The sequence below is a fragment of the Tursiops truncatus genome, chromosome 9 (genome assembly GCF_011762595.2).
Source record: "Tursiops truncatus isolate mTurTru1 chromosome 9, mTurTru1.mat.Y, whole genome shotgun sequence".
NCBI lineage: Eukaryota > Metazoa > Chordata > Mammalia > Artiodactyla > Delphinidae > Tursiops > Tursiops truncatus.
Window position 1 is genome coordinate 60,078,830 of NC_047042.1, and position 13,249 is coordinate 60,092,078.

General features: G+C 49.8%; 1 protein-coding gene across 1 annotated transcript; it reads right to left on the bottom strand.

The window, feature by feature from the left end:
* Window positions 1–1,603: 1,603 nt before the first annotated feature.
* On the bottom strand, window positions 1,604–6,333 carry INMT (indolethylamine N-methyltransferase). The gene is given in 5 exon segments (XM_033862688.2): window positions 1,604–2,316; window positions 2,318–2,366; window positions 4,384–4,591; window positions 6,107–6,222; window positions 6,224–6,333. Coding segments are annotated over 5 exon segments (864 nt in total). The 3' UTR covers window positions 1,604–1,935.
* Window positions 6,334–13,249: the final 6,916 nt, after the last annotated feature.

The following is a 13,249-nucleotide window of genomic DNA, read 5'->3' on the forward strand; positions in this document are numbered from 1 at the left end:
ATGTCTGCCGGCAGCTTTCTGCCCTGCACTGCCCTCTGGTGGTCATGGGGAGCCATTGCCGCCTCACATTGCCCCCTCTCTCCTGTCAGCAGCCCATGTCCCAGCTGACACTGGAAGGAGGACTGTCCTGCTGCTGCCCTCTGCCTTAAGGCTCAGGGACCCCCCAAGAACACAATAGAAGCAGTTTGGAAAACACTGGACTTTAGCAGCAGGTTAGCAAATGGAGGCTGCCCTTTTGTCTGAGTGAAGAGTCCTGACTCAGTCCTTCTCCCTGTCACTGCTGTGGCCTGGACACCTTGTTGGAAGCCATTCAGAGCTGGGGCATGGGCTGGAGGAGAGAGAATGAGTTTCTGTAGCGAGGACACGCAGGTGGGAGGTGGCTGGACGTTCAGGGAGCCCTGCGTGGTGGCTGCAGGACACGAGGCAGCAGCCAGGTTGTGGAGAGCCTCGTGGGCCGTTACCTGTTGGGAACTTTTCCCGATGCCCACGGTTCCAACAGGGCAGAGGCTGGACTGCATTTGCTGTGGGAGACTGCTTGATGGAGCATGGGCTAATGTAGACACTGGGAGCTGTGAGGGGCCCATGCCATAGGTCAGAGAGCATGAAGGGCTTTGTATGAGCCAGGCTTTGGTGGAGAAAGGCCAACACTCTCCCACATCCCAGAGAGAACATGTCAGCCCAGAGTCAGGAGCTGGCTGGCATGTGAGCTGGCCGGCTGTGTGGGCAAGGAGTGTCTCGAGAGATACAGGACTTCGTGAAGTTTCTTCTAGGGATGTAACCCAGGTCTTCCCAAAGCTCCGAGAGCTTGTTTTCTTGGTCATATGGTTGGAGCAGCCTGACTCCCTGCCCTGCCTGGCCTAGTTCAGCTGACCACTCCCTGGGGCTCCAGCACCTGCCAGGTCCATAGTCGCCTCACTTCACAAGTATTCTGGGGGAGCTGCCGTGGGCCTCTGGTTGCCCTCCTAAGCCCAGGGTACTGGGCCCATGGGGTGACCTGAGGAAGAAAGAATGAGGGGCACAGAGTCCATGGGCTGGGTACAGGCCCCTGCCTCCCCTGGGTTCTCCAGGTCTCCCTTTGTACCCTCTCCCGGCAGCTCCACCCCCCATCCAGGTCCATCCTAACCTGGCTCACGGCTCCAGCTCTGGCTCTGCAGTGGACTCACTGAGCCATCAGGAACCAGTCACCTCTCCTCCCAGATCTTGGTTTTCCCACCCAAGGGGGAATAGGAGTTTGGCCCAGAAATCATCTAGTTCTTGCAGATGCCTTTGGGCTTTGAGAACCTGAGGTCCTGTTCCTCCAGCAGAAGGGCCAGGCTGCCCAGACCAGCCCCACCCTCCAACTTCCAGGGACCAGCCCTGCCAGTCTCTGTCCGAGTGTCTCTCCCTGTTGCACACGATAGGCAGGCTCAACAATCCTGGCCAATTAATGCACCCTGGGCAGCCCTCAACCACGACCCTGGGAGTTGGTGGACAAATGCCGCAACTTCCTGGCATGGGGCGACTCTGAAGCCCCCCGACGGGTGATCTCCAGTTGCCCGCAGTGGTGACGGGCTTGGTGACACACGCTTTATTACCTGCCTGTCTGTCTGCCTTCCCTGCTTTCCTTCCCACGCTCCTACTGGTGCTTCCTGGGATCCTGTCTCAAATCCTTGTCTGCGGGGGGTGGGGGAGGAACAAAATTAAGGCAACATCTAGCTGAGCCACTTTATTTTCCTGATGTTTTGGCGCAGTATGAGCCAGAAAAGGGTGTGGGGGACAGACCCCTGGGCTGGGGGCAGGGAGACCCTGCTTTTCACCTGTGATCTTGGGACATAGTAATAAGAATGAAGGGGTAGAGTTCAGGCTGGCCCTGCATTAGGGGGCTGTGGAGTGAGACTCTAAGGAACGCTGGCCCTGACTTCCCTTCTGGGGCAGGCCCTCTCTGCCAGGCTGGCCTCAGGCCCTGGGACTCTTGCGGGCGACCACAGAGCAGATGCCCTCATTGGTGCAGTGGGCCTCTGAGGAGATGACACGGGAGTACTGGCACCTCAGCACCTGGCAGCCGGCCTCCTGCAAGGCCTTCTCCACTGTCTCCTTCTCCCGGTGGAGCCCAAAGAACTTCTTGGCGCCCACCATGTAGTGCTGGGTGCGCAGGGCTAACGCGGTGACCAGGTGCCCGCCCGGCTTCAGCAGGCCGACCAGGCCTCGCCCGGCTGCCTGGTAGGCGTCCACGTCATGGCAGGCGCACTCCAGGGCCAGCAGGGTCAGCACACAGTCAACTGGTGGCACCTGGGTGAGCCCCAGTGGGTGTGGCTGGTTCACATCCCACTTCAGTAACCCGCGTGACTGTCCTTTGGAGACGGGCCTCCTTCTCCTGCCACTTGCTCCTGTGGGGGAGGGTCATGGAGGTGATGAAGAAAATTATGACAACATCCCTCCACCCCTCGCCCCCTATGCAGGGGCTCCCTATGGGCAAGGCCCATGATTTAACCTGTTGAGCAACTCTTTGAGGGAGATCGTATTTCCACCATTATACAGATGAGGAAACGGAGGCACAGAGAGGTTGAGTAATTTGCTCAAGGCTACACAGCTGGTAGGTGATGGGGGATTTGACAGTTAATTCTTCCTTCTTCCTCTTTGTCCACTTCCTCCTTCCTCCCCTTCTATTCATCTTTCTTCTTGATAATTCAAAATAATTCGATTTTTGATACATTGCCTTATTGAGTTTTCAAGTTGTAAAATATATATAACAAAAACTTGCCATTTAAATCACTTCAAATGTACAATTCAGGGGCATTAATTGCATTCACAATGTGTGCAACTATCACTACTGTCTGCTTCCGAAATTTTTTATCACCCCATACTGAAACTGTACCCATGAAGCAACATGTCCACATGCCTCCTCCCTGCAGCCCTTGACCCTTTAAATATGCTTTGTTAAACATGCTCTTTCCCATTGCTGGGCCTTGGCCCTTGCTGTCCCCTCTGCCTGACACTCTCTTTCCCCAGATCTTCACATCCTTCCTCCTTCGCCTCACCCAGGAAGCTGCTCCGAGGGCTCCTCCCTGGAGAGGCCTCCTCTTACCACCTGCTGTGGACAGAACTATGCCCCCCTCACAATCATATGCTGAAAACCTAACATGAATGGGATGGTATTTGGAGATGGAGCCTTTGGCAGGTAATTAGAGGTAGATGAGATCATGAGGGTGGGGCCTCTCATGGTGGGATTTGTGCCTTTTAAAAGAAGACACACTAGAGAGCTTGCTGACTTTCCTTTTCCTTCTTGTGAGGACACAACAAGAAGACGGCTGTCTACCAGCCAGGAAAAGGGCCCTCACCAGACCTGGTCTTGAGCTTCCAGTCTCCAGAACCATGAGAAATGAATGTCTTTGTTGAAGCAACTGGGTATATGGCATTTCATGGCAGCCCGAGGTGATTAAGACACCATTCCACCTAACACAGCACCCCTACTTCTTGTAGGCCTCTACTCAGCTGAAGATTGTTCTCTAGAACACTTGTTTTTCCCTGAATATCTACCTCTATCTAGCTTGGTTGTGTTGTCTTCCCTACTAGAATGTGAGCTCCTTGGGGCTGAGACTTTGTCTGTTCACTGTAATAGTTCCAGTACCTAGAAGCAGGCGTGACCATCAGAATGCTCTCCGTGAATGGTGACAGGAATGAATGAAGCCCAGGCTGGGTTGATGTGGAGACCCTGTGCTTAGAGACCCTCCAGCTCTGTCCCACGTCAGGCTGCCCCTACCTATAACTAGGTCAGAGCCCCACGGCCCAATGATGGGTCAGGAATTTAAACTCTGATCTTTGTCCTGGCTCTAAGGTGGCCTAGAGGCCACTCTCCATGTCTGGGCCTCAGTTTCCTCAGTTGCAAAATCAGGGCCAGCATCCTGCCTGTGCCCCCTGGGGCTCTGGTAGATGGGTCCCCTCTCTGTGAATTGGATGGGGAAGGTGCCTGGAAGGGTCAGTGCTGTTGGTCTGTGGGATTTCATAAGAGTGCTTCAGGGGGATTCCTTGAAGCCCGTGTCTTCCCATAACAAGTCCCCCTCCAACATTAGGGTTAAGGAGAAGCTGCACCAGAGGGAAGTGAGATCTGTGTGGGCTAGAGCAATCAGGGGAGGCTTCCAGGAGGAGGCGGGGACTGAAGCTGGTTCTGCAGGATGAGTGGGATACAAAGTATGGAGAGCCCAGTAGGGCAACCAAAGCTAAGAGCACAGGCAGCTCTGAGGCTGGAGGCAGGACTCACTCAAAGAGAGGAAGGTGCTGTGGGTCAGAGACCCAGGTCAGGAAGAACCTGTAGGGAAGTGGCAGGTGAAGCAGGGTGGCAGGTTCAGGCTCTGGCCTGCAGGTGATGGGGAGACCTCATCTGAGAGAGATGGTGGCCGTGGGTACCTGTCTCCCTCCAGCTCACACACCTACTGCATGGCTGGGGACAAGTCGTAGGCCCCTGGCTCCTTCTTCAGCCACTTCTTCACCTCCTGGGGGTTCTGCTGCAAGTGGTCTGAGGCGATGATCTCCCGGAAGGCTTCACAGGCCGAGAGCAGCTGGTAGATGGTGGGGCCTGGGCCAGTGTTGATCAGGACGTCACCTCTCACTCCTGCTGCAGGAGACAGTGTTTTCCAGGTGCGTGGGAGCGGGGGACACCCTACTCCAGGCCCAGCTGTGGTGGATGGAGATGCCAGGCTCTGCCCTGCCTCAGGGCTTGCCAGCAGGGGAGGGTGGCTCACAGGGGACCCGACCCTGCCTTGGGTAGCAGCCAGGCTGTGTGGGGAGTCCAGACCCCCACGCCTGGGGCTCAGGGGGTGACGGCTGGCAGGTGGGGCACAGCCTGGCACACACCACATCCCCCTGCTGCCCCAAGGGTTGCTACCAGAGGCCTGATAGGACAAGTTCTGCACTTCTGGGCAGGTTTCAGAATGACTTCTTGGTTGGAACTGGTTTGTTTCCAACAGTCTTCTGACTCTGGGTTTAAAACAATGGTGAGAGTGACCCCCCATGGCCCACTCTCCCACCTCCTCGTTGCAGAAGACAGAGCTTCTGATAAGGGATAAGACCTGAGCCAGTGGGTTCAAAACTGGCTCAGCCAATCAGGGGAGGCAAGGGGATCTGGTGATGAGTTGAGGGGAAGGATCTTTGCCTCAGAGTAGCACGAAGTGCACTGCCCTCTTCTCCCTGCTTCCTCCCTCCTCCGCTCTCCATTGAAATACACCTGTCTATTTTTCAAGGCTTAGTGCCGGTCCCTCCTCTAGAAAGTCTCCTCAGATGTCTCTGTGAGCCTTAAGCTTTCTTTCCTCTGTATTTTTGTGGACATTGCTTAATATACCATTCTTGGCACTGATTACATAGTCAGGCAATGTTTGCTGAGTGACTAAGTAACCCCTAATTGTTCAGTATACTCCCTGCCCAACTGTGCGTGGCAGCCCTGCGTTAACTGATCTTGAAGTTCGCTGCTGCCACTGACTGGCAGTCTGACCTGGGCTGGCCACCCCCCTCTTTCCCACCTCAGCCTCTCCTTGTGTACACTGAGGAACCTGGGCGATAATCCCTGCTGATCACCCAGCCTGACACCCAAGAGCAGAGTTTTGTAAACTGAGCTGTGGTTTGGCTTTGTGAATCCATGAACTCTCTTAATTCTGAGTAAAAGATTAGGAGTGTGACTCTGTGTGTGTGTGTGCGTGCGCGCACGTGCACGCCTGTGCACCAGAGCTTTCCTCAGATTTTCAAGGGGATTCATGAGCCAAGGCTACCAAGCCCGGCTTTAAGGGAAGACAGGCAGAGATAGTCAGATGCGGGCAGTGTGCTCATGTCTGTTGTCTCAGATCCCCTCCAGCATGAGCCTGTGAGCCCCACAGCTCAGGAGTTACCTTCCCATTTCACAGGGGGAAGAAACTGAGACTGACTGTCATAGACTCAAGCCTGGCTCTTTGGCTTCTAAGGCCAGTGCTTAGGTCCCGCTCAGTGGCCACCCAGCAGAGGTCCTCATGGGTTCACAGGCTGAGCTGCCTTTGCGACATCCTTGGTGAGCCGTGTCCCAGAGGACAGGTCCGCTGCCGCCGGCAGCCCTTCCTGTCAGGTGCAGCCCTGTCTCTCCCTGAGATGGAGACCAGACACTCACCTGAAGAGAAGGTTTCAAAGAGGTTTTTCAGGTTAAATTTCAAGATTTCATTTTCAGCTACGGTGCCTGAATCGAAGGCGTAGTACGTCTTTAAGTAGTTCTTGGAGTCGAACTTTCTTGTAGTCCTCTCCTGTGTACAGCTTGCCCTCCGTTCTAGCTGGGACCTGGCTGTGTTTCCATTGCTGCAGTCCTGTTATATCCACTTCCCTCTCCCTGCCTCTTCCCATCAGGAGTTTCATAATCTCCTTAGACAGACCCTCCTGCCCAGGGAGGAGCTCAGATTCCACATAGTTGGAGTCAGGCCAGGATGTTAGTTTTTCTGGCTGGAGTTTATCTGTTTGATAATTATCTCAACACAGAAATGCAACAGGGTGGCCAGCATGTGCTCCTGGGGGTTCTCAGTATTTGGCTCCTGAGAGGTGATGTTTTGAGTGTCTGTACTGCGGGTGAGGGTTAAGGTTGGGAGAGCATGAGACAGAGGGACAGTGCCACAGAACTAAGAGAGAGACACAGATGGACAAAGACACAGAGAGACCAGCATCTGGAAGAGGTCAAGGATGCTTCCCTCTTTGGGATTGGTGGAAAAATGAGACGAAGAAAGGAGAAACCCGTAGGGTGGAAAACAGGATGCAGAGGTGGCTAAGATTTCAGTGACTGAGGTCAGTGAGCTTGCTCTTGAAAATAGTTTGTCCTGACCTTGGTTAAATATTTCCTCCTGTCTTCAATCCTGTTTACTCTATTTGCTTAATCAATCCTTTATTTTGCTGAGGGTAAAAGTAAACTTAACCAGGGCCCCTGAAAAGGTGGGGAAGCCTCTGTTTGCACAAACCGTTTAAAAACTATTGGCATACATAAACACAGCGTGTGATTAAATTGCATAGAATTTGCACACACACACACACACACACACACATGTAAACACACACATATGACTACCAGTAAATCTAGGAAAAGATGAATAAGAGCAGTGGGCTGTATCAGTGACAATATCCTGGTGGTGATATTTACCATGTTTTGAAAGATGCCACGATTATGGAGACTGGGTAAAGCATACGTGGATCTCGCTGTGTTATTTCTATAACTGCATGTGAATCTACATGATCTCAAATAAAAGTTTTATATAAAAAAGTGTTGCCAGATCTCTTTCAAAAATTCACCCAAGATCAGATATTTCAGGTAGCAAACTCTTGTGTGTTTTGCAAATGGGCAAGTCTGGGGCCCTGGCCTATAATATGTGCCAGGTGTGTCCCCCACCCTCGTTCGCTGCCGTCTTCACAACAATCAGTAGAGAGGATGTTGAGACCCTCCCGCCTCCTGTTGGAGACGAGGAGGATGAAGGTGACGGGCCTTTTCCCAAGGAGGTCCTGGCAGCAAGTCTAGGTCTAGGTACAGATTCAAGGCCCATGTCCAAAGCCAAAATAAAGACCAGTTCCAAACCTTATTCTCTCCCCATCATACTACGCAGTCTATCCAGGTCCCTTAGCTGTGCTGCTCAAACTAGTGTGCCTGGGAAGAGCCTGGGGACCCAGCAAAAGGCAGATTCTGGTTCCCAGGTGATACTGAGGCCGCTGTGATGTGAGCCGCACAGCCCCAAGTCCTACCACCCTGAATCAACATTTATTTTTCAGGTTTTTGAGTTTCAACAGAATAGAAACTCTATTTCATTGTTTTCAGTGCAAATTTCCCCCTCTTCTGATATTACTAGAACCTGTACTTGTGGTATTTCCACTCAGTGAGAAAAGGGTCGATGATATAATAAATGGTGATGACACAACTGCCTGTCCAGTTGGAAGAAAATAAAGTTAGACGTCTCTCCAACTTGTTAAAAAAGTATGTTATATTCAGACTCAATTAACATAAACTCTAGGAGGATTAACATCATTGGTGACACTGAGTGTATCGTATTTGTCGCAGGGTTTCTTGTTATCAGTGTGCCCCCAGACACGTGAACCTGCAGTGGCTTTGCAGGGCCGCAGAGTCACCGTGTGTGCCCCCCGTGCCTGCTTGGTTGTCCCAGCACGGGGTCAGCATCCCTTCTCTGTATCACTCTAAAGGAGCTGGTAATGTCAGTTTTTAGTGCTGCCTAATAAACAGTACACAGAGGTCCAAGTAAATTGACTTAACTGCTCCCCAAGTGGTTGACAGGTAAGACTTACAGGTGTTCATTGTTATAAATAATCTTATAATTAATATCCTCGTGCAATAAGCTTTTTCTGTATTTTGGATTCTGGCTTTGGGCTGGATTCCTAGACATAAGATTAATGGAGCAATTTTTAAAACTTTTCGTACAAATAATTTAGGTAAATACTTGCCAAATTATTTTTCTAAGGAAAAGAGTGCTTTTGCTGTTTATTGTTTCAGGACAAATATTTAATTTTTCTTTAATAAAATGTGTTAAATTATTTTTCCTTTGGGCTTGTTTCTATCTAAGCTTTGAAAATCCTTCCATGTCCAGAGATCTGGTAGTTATCCAATTGTGATAGCTTCTGTGATGGTTTTAAAAAGATATTTAGCCTTTATTTTGGTGTTTGGTATGAGATGAGGCTCTGTGTCCCTGCTTACGCCTCACTAGAGAAAAGTCTTGTTTACCCCTGCAAGTTCTGGACTCATTTCTTCACCCCACAGGCTCATGTGGGAAGAAAGATAACAGGGGTATCAGAGCGGGAGATGCTGAGATGATAGTTTTCCTAATCTGGAAAATGAGATTGATTCTTTTCTCAGCTGGTCGACTCTTAAGCAGTTTATTTTCTTGATAGCTTGAAAATGTGCTCCTGTGTTTGAAATTAGGGCAGAAGTCTTCTTAAATGGAAATTTTCCTGAGTTATTCAAAAGTCACAGTATAGAAGATGTTTAAGATGATGCAGACATTCTTTTTTTTTTTTTTTGCGGTACGCGGGCCTCTCACTGTTGTGGCCCCTCCCGTTGCGGAGCACAGGCTCCGGACGTGCAGGCTCAGCAGCCATGGCTCACGGGCCCAGCCGCTCCGCTGGAAGCCATAGTAGATGGCCAAGTAGTCCCTGGGCAGGAAGCGCTTCTGGTACCATCGGTCCCCGTGAGGCTGCCTTCCCTGGTGGCCCTGGGTGTGTGCCTCCCATGCAACTGTAGAGCACCCACGGACACGGTTTCAGAGTCTTGACTCAGTGTGTTAAAGACAAGGAAGCTTCTAGACAGTGGAGAATTGGTAAATGTTTCACAACCAGTTCTAAAAACAGAAAAGCACTGATTCGTGATGACTGCAGTTTCCATGGTGTAAATACTCCCACCATGGTTGATTTCAAGCTCCCAGTGGTTTAACAGTCAGCTCAGAAAATTCCTAAAAATTTAGCAGTTGGCTCTCATGAAATGATACACGTCAGTTTGAGTGTACCACTGCCTCCAGACTGGGGCTGGAAGATTTGGCAAATAAAAATATAGGATGCTCAGTTAATTGAATTTCAGAGAAACAAAATACATTTTTTTTAGGGTAAGTGTGTTCCCAAAATTGCACAGGACATACTTATCTGAAATAAGTCTTATTTGTTCATCTGAAATTCAGATTCAACTGGGTGTCCTGTATTCTATCTGGCAGCCTTACTCTAGCCACGAATGGGAAGAAACACAGCCCAGGAATCATGGCTGCTGCTATACATAAGGTGCCTTTGTGCAAATACATAAGGTGCCTGTGTGATTTGTTAATTCTGTCGGTTTTCTACATTTATTAGTTGACATACAAATGTAAGGACCTTCCTTCCTTCCTTCCTTCCTTTCTCTCTCTCTTTTTCTTTCCTACAGTAAATATGGACTCATGGATTCTTATTTCTATTCAATGGGTTATGATCTATATTTTTATCATTACTCTGATGTACAGATTTGGCCAGTAGGAGTCCCTTTCAGCTGGCTTGTGTGTTCTTTTGACATGTCCCTATCATTCTTTGAGCACTTCCTTATTAAGTCCTCCTTGTCTGTCACTCTCAGCTGAACCTAATGCTAACCAATGTAATCAGGCATGGGAGTAAAAGCAAAGGACGGAGGGCTCTAGGCTGCCTTCTTTTGCTCTAGTCCCTGAGACCCATCACATTGCCTGCCAGCACGCAAAGTGGTCCATGAAGCAACCACCCCTGAGCCTGAGTTGACCTGGGGAGGTGCGGATAGCTACCTGCTCCAAACAGCCTCCTTTGGAGCAAAGGACTCAGGCAGAGAAACCCGGGAGAAAAGAAATCCTCCAACAATCTCCAAGCACTGCCTTAAAATTGAGAATGGATCCCCCTGTCTTTAGGGAGACTGGAGTGGAAAGGAAAATCCCAGTGACCATCAGCTCAGAAGCATGGCACAGCTCAGAGGAGAATGTTCAAATAGCCAACCTGGAGCAGAGTGCCCAAGTCAGGCCATCAGAGCAAGAGACCCAGACCTTGCTGTGTACTAAGAGGTCAGAGAAGCAGGGGAAGGGAGAGCAAGAAGCAGAAGATGGAACATTATGAAGAGCAGGAGGCCTCCCCAGGGCAGTTTTCATGTCAGGGCATACACAAAAATGATCATGTGTATTGGGGTAAAAGGAGAAGGCCGCTCATGGCTGTACAGCCTGTGGTCTCTGGCCAGATAGGTTTCAGCCGGCTGCCCTGAGGCCCGAGGAGATCATGATCTGAGCACACCCACACCGAATTTGAAGCGGGTTGTTGTGGAACACTCCCATGGGGAAGCTCTGGTCTAGCAAACCCCGGAGAGAGGGACCACTGCCTGCAGTTGGGTTTTTACTCATTCCTGGAGGTTTGTTTTATTTAGGTTGAAAAGATAAACTGCTGTAACAAAAGACACCCCCATCCCCACTTCCAAAAATAAAAACAAATAAATAAATAAACAAAGCCCAAACCAGATGGAAGTTTACTTCTCTTCCTTGTAAGGATCTGAATTCCAGGCCCCCTGGTGACTCTCTGCGCCCTGTAGTCATTCAGGGAACCAGATGCCTTCTGTCTTATTTCTGCCACCCCCTAGGGAAGCATGCGCAAACGTAGGTGAGCTTCAGAATTACATAGGGGTCTGGTTTAATACAGATTGCTGGCATCACCCTCAGAGCTTCTGATTCAGTAGATCTGATGAAAGGACTGAGAGTTTGCATTTCTAACAAGTTCTCAGGTGGTGCTGGTGTTTTGAGAGCCACAGTCTGAGAATCACTGCCCTAGGGTGTTGTCTTGTGTTTGTGGTCACAGCACACACTCATAGGTGCAGATGTGCTGTGGCTTGCTGGAGAGGGAAGAGTATGGAAAAGGTAGAGCCTAGTCTTAAAGGGCTGCCCCTCTCATTCCCTCTCATTGGTGACCACTTAGTTCCATGGCCACATCCAACTTCAAGAAAAGCTGGGAAATACAGCATGGCTGGGAAGCCACTTGCCCTGCTCCAGATATATTTTCACGAAAGAAGGAAAGAATGGATTCTGTGGGCAATCAGTGGATTTTGCCACAGTGTTTTGGGGGAATTTTCCATCGATTTACTTGGACCAGAATTTTTATGTACAATGCTTTCTTAGGGGATATTATATTGTGAGTTCCGCAGGGTGACATCATATTGTTTCAATCAGGAACTACTCACAAGTTGGGACTGACAGCTGTGTCTGAGGGTCTGGGGTCTGCACTTAATGGTGAAAGCATCAGGATGTGGAATAACCGTCAGAGACGGCAGTTTTCCCCAGAGAAGAAGGCATCTTTTTTTATCTGGGCAGTGCTAAGGAGTTTTGCTCAAGAATTTCTCAGGGCCATTTCAGGGTGAGTGTGGAGGTAGTAGGATACATATATCTGGAGACAGAATGCCATCTTCCCTGAGGGGCCTCCGTCTTTTCCTCTTAAGGCCTTTCACGGATTGGATGAGGCCCAACCCATTATGGAGGGTAATATGCTTTACTCAAAGTCGACTGATTTTAACGGTAATCTTATCTAAAAAAATACCTTCAGAGCAACATCTAGACTTATGTTCAACCAAATATCTGGTTACCATGGCCTAGCCGAATTGGCACATGAAATTAACCGTCACAGATGTGGAAGAGAATTACACATACTTCTTTTTTTTTTTTATAAATTTATTTATTTATTTTTGGTTGTGTTGGGTCTTTGTGGCTGCGCACGGGCCCTCTCCACTTGTGGCGAGCAGGGGCTACTCCCCGCCGTGGTGTGGGGGCTTCTCATTGCGGTGGCCCCCCCGGTTGTGGAGCACGGGCTCCAGGCACGCGGGCCTTCATAGTGGGTCTTGCTGCCTCATTCCCTCCTGGCCTCCCTGTTTCACAAGCACTCAGGCTCGATGCTGTCTCAGGACCTTTGCACTTGTTTCTTCTACCTGGAGTGCTCTTTCTCTGAGTATCTGCATGGCTTTTATCCTGTCTTTCTTCAAGTTTTTGCTGAAATACTACTATATAAGTAATGGTTATGGTCTAATGTTTGTGTTTCCCCTAGATTCATATATTGAAATCTTAACCGCTAGCATGATGGTATCAGGAGATAGGGCCTTTGGAGGTGCTTAGGTCATGACGGTGGAGCCCTCTTGGAGGGGATTCGTTCCATTACAAAAGAGGCCCCACCAAGCTCCCTCTCTCTTTCTGCCATGTGAAGATGCAGTAGGAGGATAGCCATCTACAAACCAGGAAGCAGGCCCTCACCAGACACTGAATCTGTCGGTGCCTTGATCTTGGATTTCCATACTTTCCTTTTGAAATAAATCTAGAAACACGTATGTTGGCTTAAAGTCAATAATAATGTAAGTAACAGTATAGGTTTTATGGACTGAATTGTGTCCCTCAAAATCCGTATGTTGAAGTTCTAACCCCCAGTACCTCAGAATGTACGTGTAGTTGGAGACTGGGCCATTAAAGAGGTAATTAAGTTAAAATGAGTTAGTTAGCGTAGACCTAATCCAGTTGACTGGTATCCTTTTAAGAAGAGAAGATTAGGACACAGACACGCAGAGGGAAGACCATGCGAAGACACAGGGAGAAGGCGGCCATTTATATGCCAAGGAGAGAGACCTCAGAAGGAACCAACTCTGCTGACACCTTGATCTTGGACATCTAACCTCCAGAACTGCGAGAGAACACATTTCTGTTGTTTAAGCCATCCAGTGTGTGGTACACCAGCGCTGGCAAACCAATACACTGGGTGATGTGCGGATGGGGTGGAGATTGTG